We start from the raw sequence: 14,612 nt of genomic DNA on the forward strand, positions 1-14,612 counted from the left end.
AAAATTCCACCAATTAGCAAAATTGCAAAACAAAGATAAATTCGGACAGGCGTAATACTCACTTCCCCACCCCAGCCCCTCTCTTTATTTTTGACCGTCACCTGCACCTTTAATCCAAATTACTTTCTCACCCCAGCCTTCCGCTGCCATTAAAGTAGATAGATAGTAGATAGATAGTTTATTATCAAAAACCTTGCAGCCACAGGCTGAATTACGTTTGATTTACAATAAAATATATACTACAAAAAATACATGGCTAAGAAGAACTAATTAAAAAGACAAAAATATATAATTAAGAGAAAAACAATATTACATCATTGCTTTATGGACATAGTGATGGATAAAACTATTTCGAGTACGAATGGTGTGGAGGCGCCGTGTAGTAAAAGAGTGCTGACTCCTTAAATTGACTTCGCACTCATTCTTGGGAGGTAGTAAGCTATAGAGCTTGTGCGAGGGATTAGACAGGATGGAATTAAAAAGCTTATCACATAAGAACTCGCGGCGGTTGTGTAAGGGAACTAGACCAGTCAAAAGAAGCGCCTCATTGTACGAACAATCTGGATAGATAATACGTAAAGCTCGCCTTTGACATCTCTCAAGATCTACTGAAAGGTATTGCGGGAGGCTATGATGATAAACAGGGCATGCATATTCAGTGACAGGCCTAATACAAGTCAAATAGAAGAGCAAAAGTTCCTCCGACTTGACCTGTGCACGCTTAAGCTGACGCAAAAAATACAGGCGCTTGTTTACTTTCTTTACAACTTCGGATACGTGATTATTCCACGTGAGATCGCAAGATATCTGCAAACCTAAGATCTTTGCTTGCTCTACACACTCTAAGTCCTGATCATTAACCTTAATTGGATCAAAGTTCTTTCTAGAGTGACTGAATGTTATGCGCAGTTCCTTGCACTTGGTTTCATTTAATTGGAACTTGTCAGCAGAAGCTTGCGTCGCGAGTTCGTCAACCGCTTGTTGGACTTTGCTGACCTCAGACTTCATGACTGTTTCAGAAATAGTGGAGTCATCGACATATTTCCACATGTCTGTACCCGGGATGATGAGGTCGTTTATCATAATAGTAAATAACCACGGGCCAAGTTTTGTGCCCTGTGGGACCCCTGATGGGATGGCCCCCCACTCCGAGTAACAGTCCTGACTAAGTTTAACACGCTGTCGGCGACAGGACAGAAAGTCCACTATCCAGTCAATTATTCCGCTTGGAAGATCGTATGAAATGAGCTTCTGAACTAGGATCTGATGGTCAATGAGGTCAAACGCCTTGCGGAAGTCAAAGAGGATGGTTCTGACAGTTGCACCGTTCCCATCCGTAGCACTAAGCCATGAGTGGACCATGCTTATTAGTGCTTGTGTCGTACTGGAACCTGGCACAGTCCCAAACTGCCGTACATCCACTAAGCCAACACAACAGGCTTGAGGAAACTCTCCACGACGAAATCTTCAGCAACCTTAGAAAGCACGGGAGTTAGGGATATTGGACGTAGATGTTTGTTTACATCGTGTATTGGATTCTGCTTTGGTACTGGAGTGATGTTAGCGTCCTTCCAAGACTGAGGCAACCGTGCTTCCTTAAACGAACAGTTAAGGATATCAGTCACAGGTAGTGCTAGTAAATCTGCATTCTCTTTAAGAAGCCAACCGGGGATTCCGTCCGGACCGGTTGCCTTAGTTGGATTTAAGGCGGATAGCTTCTTTAAAACAGAGAATTCTGATACCTGGAAAGCACTCTCCTGGTCAGAGTTGGTTGAGGTGTTAGGTGAAAGGGGGGTGAAGACGCGCATAGGAGCCAAGAACGCCTGGTTGATGGTGTTAGCAATGTCTATCGTGCTTGGAGGTGAACCTCTCTGATCACAATCAATATGTTGGTAGAGGGTAGCTGGATTAACGCCTCTAGAAGCTGCGTCTGACATACCACTGAGCTTCTTTACCTCACGCCACCAAACTGAGGGTTTACAGTCCTTCAGATGTTCAACCTTGGAGTTATAGAACTTTGCACGGCATGCTTTCCTCTCACGATTAACGCGGTTTCGTAGGGTGCGGTACTGCTCCTGGTCGCCTTGAGCGAGGGCCTTTTGGCGGCTGTGAATGAGACCCTTCAATTGTTGATTGACCCAGGGCGGCTCGTTGGTTTGTACCGACTTAGACTTCAGGGGGAGGAGAATGTCCATTCCGGTCTTAACTATGGTCTCCAGCATTTCCACTTTGCCCTTGCAAGAATCTTTACTATCGATAAGTGTCTTAACGTCCACATTTCCAAGATACGTGCGCATAGCCATACGCGTTGTAGGCCGTAAGTCCCTCGATTTCACGATAAGTTTAGTTCTTAGTTGTTGGGAACGCACGAGCGGCTGAACTTCTACAGAAAAATGATCGGACAAACCGAGAGCAGGGCGCTGGATCGGAGGGGCATAGAACTCCTTCACATTTGTTAACACCGGATCTAAGGTATTTCTGCCGCGAGTTGGAAAGGTAACGATTTGCTTCAAATTAAAGCCGTTACTAAGGCGCGAAGATTTCTTTAACAGAGTTTTATTGAAGTCACCAAGTAAAATTATCCCGCAGCCAGGAAAGCGAGCCTCAACCAAAGATAAACAGTTATACAAATAATCCAGCATAGGCGGATCCGCGGCGCTCGGAGAATGATAAACAACTCCAACAATAATGCTGGTAATGCCCCTTGGGAGACGCGAAGGCCGTATTTGAGTCCAAACAACTTCAAACTTCCTATCCATAATGTCCTCAATGATCTTGAATTGGATAGACTCTTTAATGTACAGACACACTCCCCCATGCACTGCTTCAGTTCGATCTCGGCGGATCACGTTATAGCCAGAAATAGCGACAATATTATTGTCAATGTGGTCTTTGAGCCAAGTCTCTGTTATGCATACGAGGTCGAAATCTGCATAATGGACGATTTCACGGACTTCATCTATTTTCGGCGCCAGTGACATGACGTTGGAGAGAAAGAACGACGGCATGAATAGCTTTGATGACTTTGCAGGTTCGGCTTTAGATGGTGTAGGTGGAATAGCGAGAAGGTTGGCGTTATTACAGTATTTGTGACTGGACTTCAAACGGTAGGGGCCATGGTTGGCTGACCTTGGTGAAATAACTGCAATATGGCGGTGACGATAAACTTCTCGCTCCTTCACTTGTCGTCCAGCTCTGGTACCGCGATAAGATGGCCATTTCCCACTATGAAATCGAAGAAAACCAAAAGAGGGGCGAACCTGGACCATTTTGCGGCAGCAGATATAACATTTAAGGCAATAAAATTCAAAAATTACGGAAGCAGATGAAACCTCGTGCTGCCTTGAAAGGCGCATACATCAAAAGTCTGAGATGGTGGTCAGTTTTCGCTGAAAAAATACTGAGCACTCACTCGCCAAAATTACGCTCACTCTGCAGGCTGTTTAACCATCTGTCTATCAAAATCTAGCTTTGCAAGAGTTAAAGAATAAACTGCAACTCGGAAAAGGTTTAATTCACCGAAAACCGTCGGTTTGATATTACATTTATCGTACAATGTAAGACTTGAGATCACCGCAACACAGCAATGCGAGTTGTTTTTCTATGTAATACCGCATGAAAAAGATCAACACCACAACAATATGATTGGTTTGTGACACATGAAAAATGCGGCAATCTGATTGGTGCGAGCGACATACTACTCATTACGCTCACATTACACAGAATTATTGATTTTTTTCTTTGAAATAATTCATTTATGGATAGGACTTTCTCCAATGAAAGAGCGGATCATTTTTTCACACTTGCTGAAATTAAACTCGGTTTTCCATTCACAGAAGTAGGACCCGTCTGTGTTATTGCAAATTATCACGATATGGATACACGGTGCTTAGAGAGCAAAAGACAAGCTCTCGTCATGTTTAGGCTGATACAAACAAACAAGGATTACGAATCTGCTGTGTTCTATGTTGGGTAAACTTTAGATAGACGAATGTCATGGTTACTTGTACGGTTCTTGCCATCGCCATTAAATCCTTCTTTGCAACTGCATTTGAAGGAACCTTCGATATTATTGCAGTGAGCATGGACACTACAGTTGTGGGCATCGGTGGCACATTCGTTTATATCTGAAGAAACATATGCTTTCCGTTTAAAAGAAATAATGACAAGTCATAAAAGCATATTTAAGAATTCGTCTGATCGTTTTTAACCTGTGACATGCCAAATTTTACAATATTGAAATATTACTGAAAGCGCCACGTCAAATAATGTTTATCATTTATTTGGCATAAACAACGAATCAAAAAGTAAACAGGCTGAGATCAAATTAATTAACAGACACATCAAGAAGGACACGGGTCTTCTAATGCAAAAGAGGACGCGAGACGTGCGTGAAGTGATGCTAAGAATGATTTAGAATGAAAATATAACTGTGCTCAAAACCACTGTAAACTTGACTAAACTCCAGACACAAATAGTGTAATACAACCAAAACTAAACCAACACAATTTGTCTTCCACCACTTGTAAAATCGTTTAATGACAGGTGGTAGCATTCGAAACATGAAACGCGTGATAAAATGAACACTGCGATGGATGCAAAGCGTGATAAATGACACATTGGCAGCCGACTGATCCCTCTACATTGCCATACACAGCTTTCTTATGAAAATCGTCGATGTTCTTGATACGTTCGTCAAGTTTAGTCAAATATAAACAAACTGATTTTGATGCTTGGAACTGGTGGACACATTTTATCGTTACCTGTGCATTTTTTGCCATCGCCATTAAACCCAACCTGGCAGCTACAGTTGAAAGAACCTTCGGTATTGTTGCACTTGGCATTAACGTCGCAATTGTGCGTATTGGTAGTACACTCGTCTACATCTGTAGGAACAAATTATTTCCGTTCATAATGAAATTAAAAAATAAAATTACATGAGCTTTTACAGGTATGTTCTAATTGGACGACCTGCGATACTCAGCAGGACTGAAAGCTCACCGAAAGTGCACCACGTGCAATGATGTTTTGGGGCCACTTATTTTTTTATCGAGGGGATGGGGTTGGGGAGGATCGCATAGTTTTCAAAGGGAACAGCTACAAAGTGTGATACATACATCATAATTGACTTTTTGTTGTGTAGTATCGCTGAGTATTTTTACAAGTTAAGCTGTATTTTGACTGGCCCGTAAGGCGAGTCAAATTATAAACGACAGCTAAAACTGTCATTCTTGGTGTGTGTCAAATATCACTGAAAGCGCCCGCGTCAAATGATCTTTATCATTCAATTTACACTGAAACGACTAATCCACAGGTAAACAATCTTAAATCAAAATTAATTAACAGCCACATCATCAGGAAAGGACACTCGTCTTCTAAGAAAAAAAAAAGAGCGCGAGACGTGAATGATGTGATTCTAGCAATGATTACAGAATGAAAATGTAACTGTGGTTAAAAAAAATTGTAAACTTGACTTAACTCCACACAAAAATAATGTAATGCAACTAAAACTAAAAGAACACAATTTGTCGTCCGTCCACGACTCGTAAATCATTTGATGACAGGTAGTGTTACGGTATTTTCTCAACCGCCAGAAAGATGTAACTCGTACTAACTCAACTACTTTATTGACTGACGTACTAACTACGGAGCGATACCAATAACTAATACAATAACTATCCTCTTAACTTAAAGCCCTCTATAAATACTATAACTTCAATCTCGGTACACTACTGCACAACTCACGGTTCTCTTTAAAGATCCTTGTCGCTTATCAATATCCACAACACTCTTCCAAGGCAGCCTTCCACACGGCTGACGATTCCAGTAAATAATTTTAACAACTCTATCCGGCTCTCGCTCCTCTGGGCTCCTTGTAGCAACACTAACTCACTGGAAAAGGTCTTTAACTTTAACCTATCGCGACTCCTTATGTATCTTTTTGTATGTATACTATCAAGTATATGAATTATGTAATTGTTGACTGAAAAGCCCCAGATGGGGATGTGTTCAATAACATGTATGTAGGTATGTATATATGTATGTATCTTTTAAAAAAAGTTCCAGAATGTTCTAGAGATCTGTAATACTGCTATTTTTAGTAACATTACACTACTATTACATCATGGCGAAAATATGCTGGCTAACTGTTCTAGAAAGTTCCATTAAAAGTTCTTAATGAGTAAGCATGACTAAGCGTTCTAGAAACTTCCTGGATTCTATTTTTAGCAATTATGTAACACCATGTTCTCCATAACAGTAGTAGCACCCTAGACACGAAACACGTAATAAAATGAACACTGCGATGGATGCAAAGCGTGATAAATGACACATTAGCAGCCGACTCTGATTCCTCAGTACATTACTATAAACAGCTTTCTTATGAAAATCGTTGATGTTCTTGATACGCCTGTCAAATTTAGGCAAATGTAAACCAACTGTTTTCTATGCTTGGAGCAATTCATTTGGACAGATTTCATATTTACCTGTGCATTTTTTGCCATCGCCATTAAACCCAACCTTGCAGCTGCAGTTAAAAGAACCTTCGGTATTGTTGCACTTAGCATTGACATCACAGTTGTGGGTTCTGGTGGAACACTGTTTACATCTGTACAAACAAATTCTTTCCGTAAATTATTCAATTTTAAAAGAGTTGATAAAAGCTTTTGCAGGTATGTTCTAATTGGATGACCTGTGGTATTCGACAGGACTGAAAGCTCACTGAAAGTGCATCGCGTGGAATAATGTTTGGGGAGCAGTCATTTTTTATCGGAGGGGGGAAGGGAGATTGGAAGGATCACGTGGCTTTCAAGGGGAACGGATACAAAGTGTGATACATAGATCCTAATAAAAGTTTTGTTGTGTATTATCGTTGAGTATTTTTACGAGGTGTGCAGTATTTTGACGAAAACGTAGGGCAAGTTAAAATACAAACAACTGCGCACCAAAAAAAATTAATAAGAGATTTATTATCCAACGCGCCAAATTGTGTTTTCAGTGCGGGTGAATTTCGCGGATATCTATTTACGGGGAGTGCAAAGCAGAACGCAATCAGCCCGTTGTCGTGTTGGTGCTTCTGTTTTCTTCCATTGATGATGAGATTTCAATGTCGTCTAGCTGCTTTTATTCCTTTCCTTTATCTAATAAAATTGCGTCAATATTCGCCAGCCATTCCAACTCTTCATCGTTAGAAGGATAACTTGAATTTTTCATCATTTTTGTTTGTAACCTGAATCCAATTCGTCGCTTGCGCAATGCGAGAAAACCTGTCTTGAGCGTTATTTGTACTCTAAGAAGCACAGTTGGATAATAAATGACTCGTAAGTGATCAGAACACATGTCGAAGCATACGAGACCATGGTAAAATGGATGCAAAAGAGACGCATAATTGTAGTAGCTAACATGATTATTATAACCGCCTCCTGGTTAGCTCAATTGGTTAGAGCGCCGGATTGTGTTGTGCGGGAGGTCGAGGGTTCGAGCCCCGGCCGGACCAATACTCATGGTCTTAAAATAACTGAGGAGAATTTGCTACCTTTCTATAACATGAGTGAAATGGTTAGATATTCTAGTCTTCTCGGATAAGGACGAATAAATGGAGGTCCCGTCTCCTGCAGGGTTAGGGGTAGGAGACGTTAATTTCCCACACACGAGATTACTGTGTGATGGATGTCCTCCCCTGGGGTGGGATGTGTGGGGGAAAAGGTGAGGTCGTTACATGGACTAAAGCGGCTGCCAGAGGCGCCTGATAATGATAATGCTGACGTCCGATCTCAACCTTAGTAACACTGTACACCTTAGCAATTCAGCCTATGCTGCTATTAAGGTATCGAATCATAGCACACGTGCAAAGTAACTCTTGCCTTTTTCACAGTGGTCTCCCATGTAACCAAGTGGACACACACACTTGTATCCCTTGTCCGTAAATCCAACCAAGCAAGTTGCATTGTCGTAGCACATGTTTAAACAAGACTTGTTCTAATGGGGAAAAATATTGAGCCTTTTTTTTTCACAAAATAACGGAGATGCTATTCATGCGAGCGATTTATACTTTTTATCCCTAAGGGGCATGCTTGGAGTTTTTCATTTTTTGTGTAACAAATAAAAACGCCTCGACTTTGCTCTGTTCTGTTGTAAAGGTAAACGTTAGCGGCTAGAGAACAAAAGAAGTGAAGGGGGAGAAACTTCTTGATACTCTGACATGCTGTGTCAACCAATCAGAACGCTTGTTATACAGGAACTTTATTTTCAAAATTAATTCATCTCTTTTTCATTTTTAGGCGATTCAGGTGTTCTCAGGCTTCACTTAAAAAGGTTTTGAGATAAAATTGCTTCATCTGAGTTGCCGAAGACTCACAGTTGCATAAATTAGTCATGGCGTGCAGACATGTTTTTGCAGTCGTGCTTCTATTGACTATTTTCAGCGTTTTACTTGGCCAATTTACTTCAATTACACCTGAATTCGATCGCTCTACAGTCAGACTCTTCATTGGGAAGGAAATATCTGCTCCACCTACGTTCAACTGTAAGTCAAAGCCTTCGAAATGCACACCTTGCGAATTGAATTTGAAGCTCCACGCGTTGTTGCGGTTCGTCAAGCTTGGCCAATTTTGTCTGTGTATTCTTCTATCTGGCGATATTGCCGTCAATCCAGTACCTAATAACCTTCAACCTCCTGTAGGCTTCAGAGGTTTATCAGTCTGCCACTGGAACATTCAACGACTGACTGACACCAAATTGGAAGAACTATCGCTAATGCTCACCTCGAACAACAACAGTGCTGCTAAACTCGACGTCTTAATTCTCACTGAGACGTTCGGATCAAGTAAAATTCCAGACAGCTATTACATGATACCCGGCTACACATTACACAGAAAAGATCGAATCGGGAAGAAAGGTGGCGGCATAATTGCGTATGTAAATGAGAAAGTTATGGCTTCACGTCGAAGAGATTTGGAACTGGATGATCTTGAAACTCTCTGGCTTCAAATTTGTCCTCATAAATCAAAGAGACCGATTTTGATATCTGGTGTTTACCGTCCACCTTCAGCCAACAAAGATTATAATGAGAGCTTGGGTAAAAATATTGAAAATGCCCATCTCCAAAACAATGAATTGATTATTCTGGGAGACTTCAATTTGGATTATATTGATTTCAACTGTTATTCAAAACATTGTCTCGCAAAGGCACTGAACAGTCTTGGATTAACGCAGATGGTAAATGGAGTAACAAGACCTGCCTCTGATGCGTGCTTAGACCATATTTATTCTAGTCATCCTGCTAGAATTAGAGAAGTATCCATAGGTAAATCTGGACTTTCCGATCACCTTCTGGTCACCATCTTGAGGTGCTACACAACCATGGATGCACAACGTAAACAACATTCCAAAATCAAATACAGAAATATCGACAAAATCAACAAAGAGTGCTTTCTGCGAGACCTAAGAGAAGCCCCTTGGGATATCTCCTTTGTTTTTCGAGATGCCGATGACATTGTTGAATCTTGGTACAAAATCTTTAATGACATTCTTGATAATCACGCACCTTTAAAGTCCAAGAGTGTGAAGAAAATCAATCAGCCGAAATGGTTCACTAATGATCTATACAACGAAATAAATAAACGCGATAATCTTCTAAAGAGGGCCAGGAGAACACAAAATGAGCAAGATTGGTCTGCTTTTAAACTGGTTAAAAACAAAGTGACGAGGAAACTAAGAAATGCGAAGGAACAGTACTTTAAAACTCAGTTCAGTAAAAATCAAAAATGTCCAAAGAAACTTTGGTCTTTAATTAAAGACCTATCTAAAGATAGAAAGAATAACGACGACTCCGTCCCTATTGCTGACGAAAACAACAACTTGATAAAGGATGACCATTCAATCGCTGAACGCTTTAACCGCTTCTTCGTTGATGTATATAAACGTCTCATAAAGGCGGCACCTGTACTTCATTATGATGCTCTTCCTGGTCCACCAGACAAATCTAACAGTCAAATTGAGAATCTTATTCCGCAAATAACTCCGAGTGAGGTTAACGATTATCTTCTAAGTATACCTACACACAAAGCCACGGGAATCGATGGGCTTGGTGCCAGAGTTCTAAGGATTGCAGCTCCTTAAATATCATGCTCCATAGCTAAAATTATTAATCACTGTATTGAAACTTGTACATTTCCCTCACAATGGAAAATAGCAAAGGTTAAACCTCTATTCAAGAATCAAGGAAACAAGCAAGATATTCAAAACTATCGTCCTATTAGTATTTTTCCTATTCTTTCTAAAGTCTTTGAAAGACACATCTTCAATGCTGTGAACACCTACTTAACAGAAAATTCACTTTTATACCGCTTCCAATCAGGGTTCCGTAAAAACCACTCCACGGATACTGCTTTGTTGTTTCTTCTGGACCAAGTCCTTCTTGACCTTGATAAGAACAATGTCAGCGGCTTAGTTTTTGTGGACTATAGCAAGGCATTCGACTTGATCAATCATGACATTCTCCTGGTAAAGTTAAGATCATATGGATTTCCAGATAATGTTGTAAAGCTATTGCAGAGCTATCTACTCAATCGCAAACAGTGTGTTACTGTAAATAACTCGACTTCGTCACAACTTATGCTAACCAATGGAGTTCCTCAAGGTAGCATATTAGGACCTCTACTGTTTTTAATTTTCGTCAATGATCTTCCCGAAGCTGTTGGATCGGACTCAACTATTCATGCTTACGCGGATGACACCACATTTAAAGCCAGCGCTAATATCGATAATGCACCTTTGGAATTGGAACGACGTCTTCAAGAATACATGGATAAATTAAGTAAATGGTCTAGCGAAAATGGGATGGTCCTAAACGCCGTTAAAACCAAAGCATTACTTATCACCGGAAAGAGGCTACATTCATCATTAGTTGATGGCAATCACCTGTCAGTGACCCTTGATGGGGCCGAAATAGAACAAGTAACCTCTTATAAATTGCTTGGTGTAACACTCGATCAAGATCTTACATTTAGTGACCACATTTCCAGCCTAAAGGCCAAGCTTTCTCAGCGTATTGGTTTATTGAAAAAGATAAAGAGATACCTTCCAATAAAAGAAAGACTCTTATACTATAACGCCTTGATTAAACCCGTCCTTATGTACGGGAGCATGGTTTGGAATATCTGCGACGTTAAAGAACTCCACTGTCTCCTAAGGTTACAGAAAAGGGCTGCCCGAGTAATTCTTGGAGTGGACTCTTATTCTAGAAGTGTTGTAAACTTTAGTAAACTAGGCTGGTTGCCTTTTTTTGATGAAATCAAACTAAATAAGCGTACAATGATTTTTAAGAGCCTTAAAGGCGATGTTCCGATTTACATCAGAGACTTGCTCAAGACGAACAGTTCTGTACACAATAGGTCTACTAGACATGGCAATTTAAATTTAGTGTGTCCCAAATACCTAAGAAATAACGATGGTGGCAAGGCATTCAGTGTTGACGCAGTTAAGTTATGGAACAGCCTTCCCCATGATATCAAAAATAAGCCTAGTATAAAACTATTCAAAACAGCTGTGAAAAAGCATTTTATAAGCTCATATAAAAACCTGGACAACTTTGAAACAATATTAAGCAATAGCACATTATCTAATTTTAATTTTTATAAATTAATTTTATCTTTCTGAATATTTTTAATATATCCTGCTATTTCTATCATAGAATTTTGTAATTATTTATATATTTATTTATTTATCAGTTTTTTGTAATGCTGTATAATCTAGTTAGAGGGCCACAGGTTTGTCAGCTTTTCAGCTGTTACGTGTCCCCCTCTATAAATAAAGTCCTTACTTACTTACTTACTAGAAGAGCGAGGAAACTCTATTAAAAGGTACACAAGACTTACAAACAGCAGCAAACTTCTAAACAAAAATTAAAATAAGATAAAAATAAAAGTCTTACCTCCATGCCCCTATACATGAAACCTGCCAACGGTTTCAGATCATTTCCATTGGGTGTTGTAAGTGGTCCGAGTCACTCAATTGACACAAAACTTAACTTTTTCTCCTGAGGGTCCCGTGTTGATTGAATTACATCTGTCTTCCATAGTACACTAATTTCTGCAGTAACTATATATATGCATTCCGACTGGTAATAAAATGTTTTTAAAGACGTGGCCCACCAATCCATATCCATCTTTCTGTTGCAAGAACTTGAGACGCCGACAGCTATCTATAAATCAGACTTTAGAGGAAAGTTTTTGTTAGGCCTCCAAAACGTCTCGCGTAGGTTGACAAAAAAAAGAAAAAAAAATCTCAAAAAAGCACAGGACTAGAATAGAATATGATTAAGTAATGTTTAATAAAACCAGTATTTAGAGAAAACTGTTTGGTCTCAGGGATTTGACAATTTTCATGGCTATCAATTGATGGGCTAAAACTTCTATTAACTCGGATTTTGAAATCCATCTGCTCAAAAAATTAGATAGTTTATCGTATCGTCTTCCTATGGTTAATCTTCGGTCGAAATATACTGAACCACTTAGGGGCGAGACTATTTATTTTGTAACCCTTCTGCAGCATTCTTTTTCCCGTTAACACCAGCAAAATAGAATTGTGACAATTCCGCAATATGCCGGTACAAGAGGTTATATCTTTTGAGGAAAGAAAGAATTAAAGTAACGCTTGGAATTTTTTATTTCGTTTCCGTTTTCAGATGTGTTTTCATGCGTCCTTTTTTGTAGATTAAAAGTTTCAAAACGTAAAACGTTTTCGAGCAAAAACGAATTTGAGTTGATGTAACTCAGGAAAAAGAAGATAAAAAAAAAAAAAAAAAAAAAAAACTTTGCGGAAGCTAAGATAAACAATCATTTTTCTTTCTAATTTAAAACTTTTATAATTGCTATTGTTTTCACCGCAAATTATAAAAGTAGAATGTTTCGAAAACGAACCTGGGTGGTAGGGCACAGAAAAAATAGGGGAGAAGAAAGAGCTTTCGACAAGCTAGGTTAAGGGAGCTTTTTAAAAATATGCTACTATCCCGAAATGTTATCTTTATTTCTGTGAATATTTCACCATGCACTTTAATAAATCATTAAATGGTCAAAATTTGAATTTTTGCTATAAAGATAGTGAATAATATATGATGTTATGCCCCAAAATGTGCTTACTTTGAGGATCTCTGAAACTTTATCCTCAGTTGAAAATGAAAACAATAAATGTAAAGAATAACGTCAAGGTACATAGAAGTTTAGAAAATCCTCTCTTTTTGCGCTACTTAGGACCTCATACCTTATACATTGTAACCTTCCTAGACTAGATTTGAACAAAGGAAAAATGTGTGAGAAATTCTTTCCCAATTTGAGTCTTCCTTTACATTTTTTTTTTTTTGCAAACCAAATTTAGACAGCCACAGAAAACAGCCTGTATTTGCTGAATAGAACTATTTGTGACAAACGCAACCCTAGTCATTTTACTGACTTGAGCTAAAGTACTGGTGACAAGCTTACTGACAAAAAAAAAAAACAAACAAACAAAAAAAACAAACAAACAAACAAGCAATATTAATTCCCATTTTCTTGATATTGAACGATTTTTCCAACTTCAAACATACCCAAGTCGAAAAATGTTAGCCCTTGAAGAGAAAGATAAATTCATAGGAATATTAGGTACTGAGTTTTACTTAAACTGGCGGCAATTTCGCAATCTGATTGACCACTTTGCCGTTGTTGATAAGAGTACAGACAACGCTGCTCTCGTCAACGTGTCATGTAAAGTTTCGGTCACCGAACGAATCCGCAACATTTCGGGCACTGTGATGACGACTATCGTTGTCACGGTAAGAGAAGAGACTACGTTAAACTACTGTCGATTCGTTAATTTTATTCTCATGGAAAGATTAGTTACTCATTAAGTTGTAAACGGAAACAAGATATGTTTTTAATCATTTTTTAAAGCCCTCTATAACAATATGCCTCAGTATATTCAATCTTTATTTCAAGTAAGAGAAAATAAGAAAAATCTTACGGGCAAAAACAAACTTGTTTTACCTGTAGCTTAGACCACAACTTACGGCCTCAAATCGACTTCTTGCATTGCTGCTAAGGCTTGGAATGCATTACCTGATAAGCTAAGATTGATGGCCGGATTTGGCCCTTTCAGGAATGAGATAAGAAATCTAAGTAATTTTTAATTTTATATCACCATCATTTATATCATCATTTATATTTAGGCTTATATTATTTTTAAACTGTAATTTATATTCATATATTTTTCTAGGTATATTAGCGGTCTCTATTGCTAGAGGACTAACAAGCCTCATTTTTATCTGAGTTTAAATAAAGTCATCATTATCATCATCATCATTTATCGCTCACTTTTTGGCTTACTAAACAAAACTGCTTCTGTAGTTCTCGCACTCAGTAAATCATTAATGGCCCATTGTTCAAAACTTCTTTATTTTATTTGTTATATACAGATATTTAAGGAATAACAAATAATTATTCCACACCGACTATAAATCCTTTGTTTCCCTGCTTAGTCTCCTTTACAGGCTAATTCAGTTCAAGAAATTTTGGAATGTTCTGTTCGTAAGCTATTGCATAGATTGCACCTGAGGTTCCTCTGCTCCAAGAGAGGCTATC

General features: G+C 38.9%; 1 protein-coding gene across 1 annotated transcript; it reads right to left on the reverse strand.

Annotated features, from left to right (window-relative positions):
* Positions 1-1,421: 1,421 nt before the first annotated feature.
* LOC148737059 (uncharacterized) lies at positions 1,422-3,269 on the reverse strand. The gene has a single exon (XM_088749249.1). The coding sequence runs from the start codon at positions 3,267-3,269 to the stop codon at positions 1,422-1,424; it is 1,848 nt and encodes a 615-aa protein (XP_088605375.1).
* Positions 3,270-14,612: the final 11,343 nt, after the last annotated feature.

This window comes from Stylophora pistillata, chromosome 2 (assembly GCF_964205215.1).
Source record: "Stylophora pistillata chromosome 2, jaStyPist1.2, whole genome shotgun sequence".
NCBI lineage: Eukaryota > Metazoa > Cnidaria > Anthozoa > Scleractinia > Pocilloporidae > Stylophora > Stylophora pistillata.

Bases quoted from the DNA above. Each gene is read 5' to 3' on its own strand.
- LOC148737059 (XM_088749249.1), bottom strand. From the start codon at position 3,269: ATGGTCCAGGTTCGCCCCTCTTTTGGTTTTCTTCGATTTCATAGTGGG.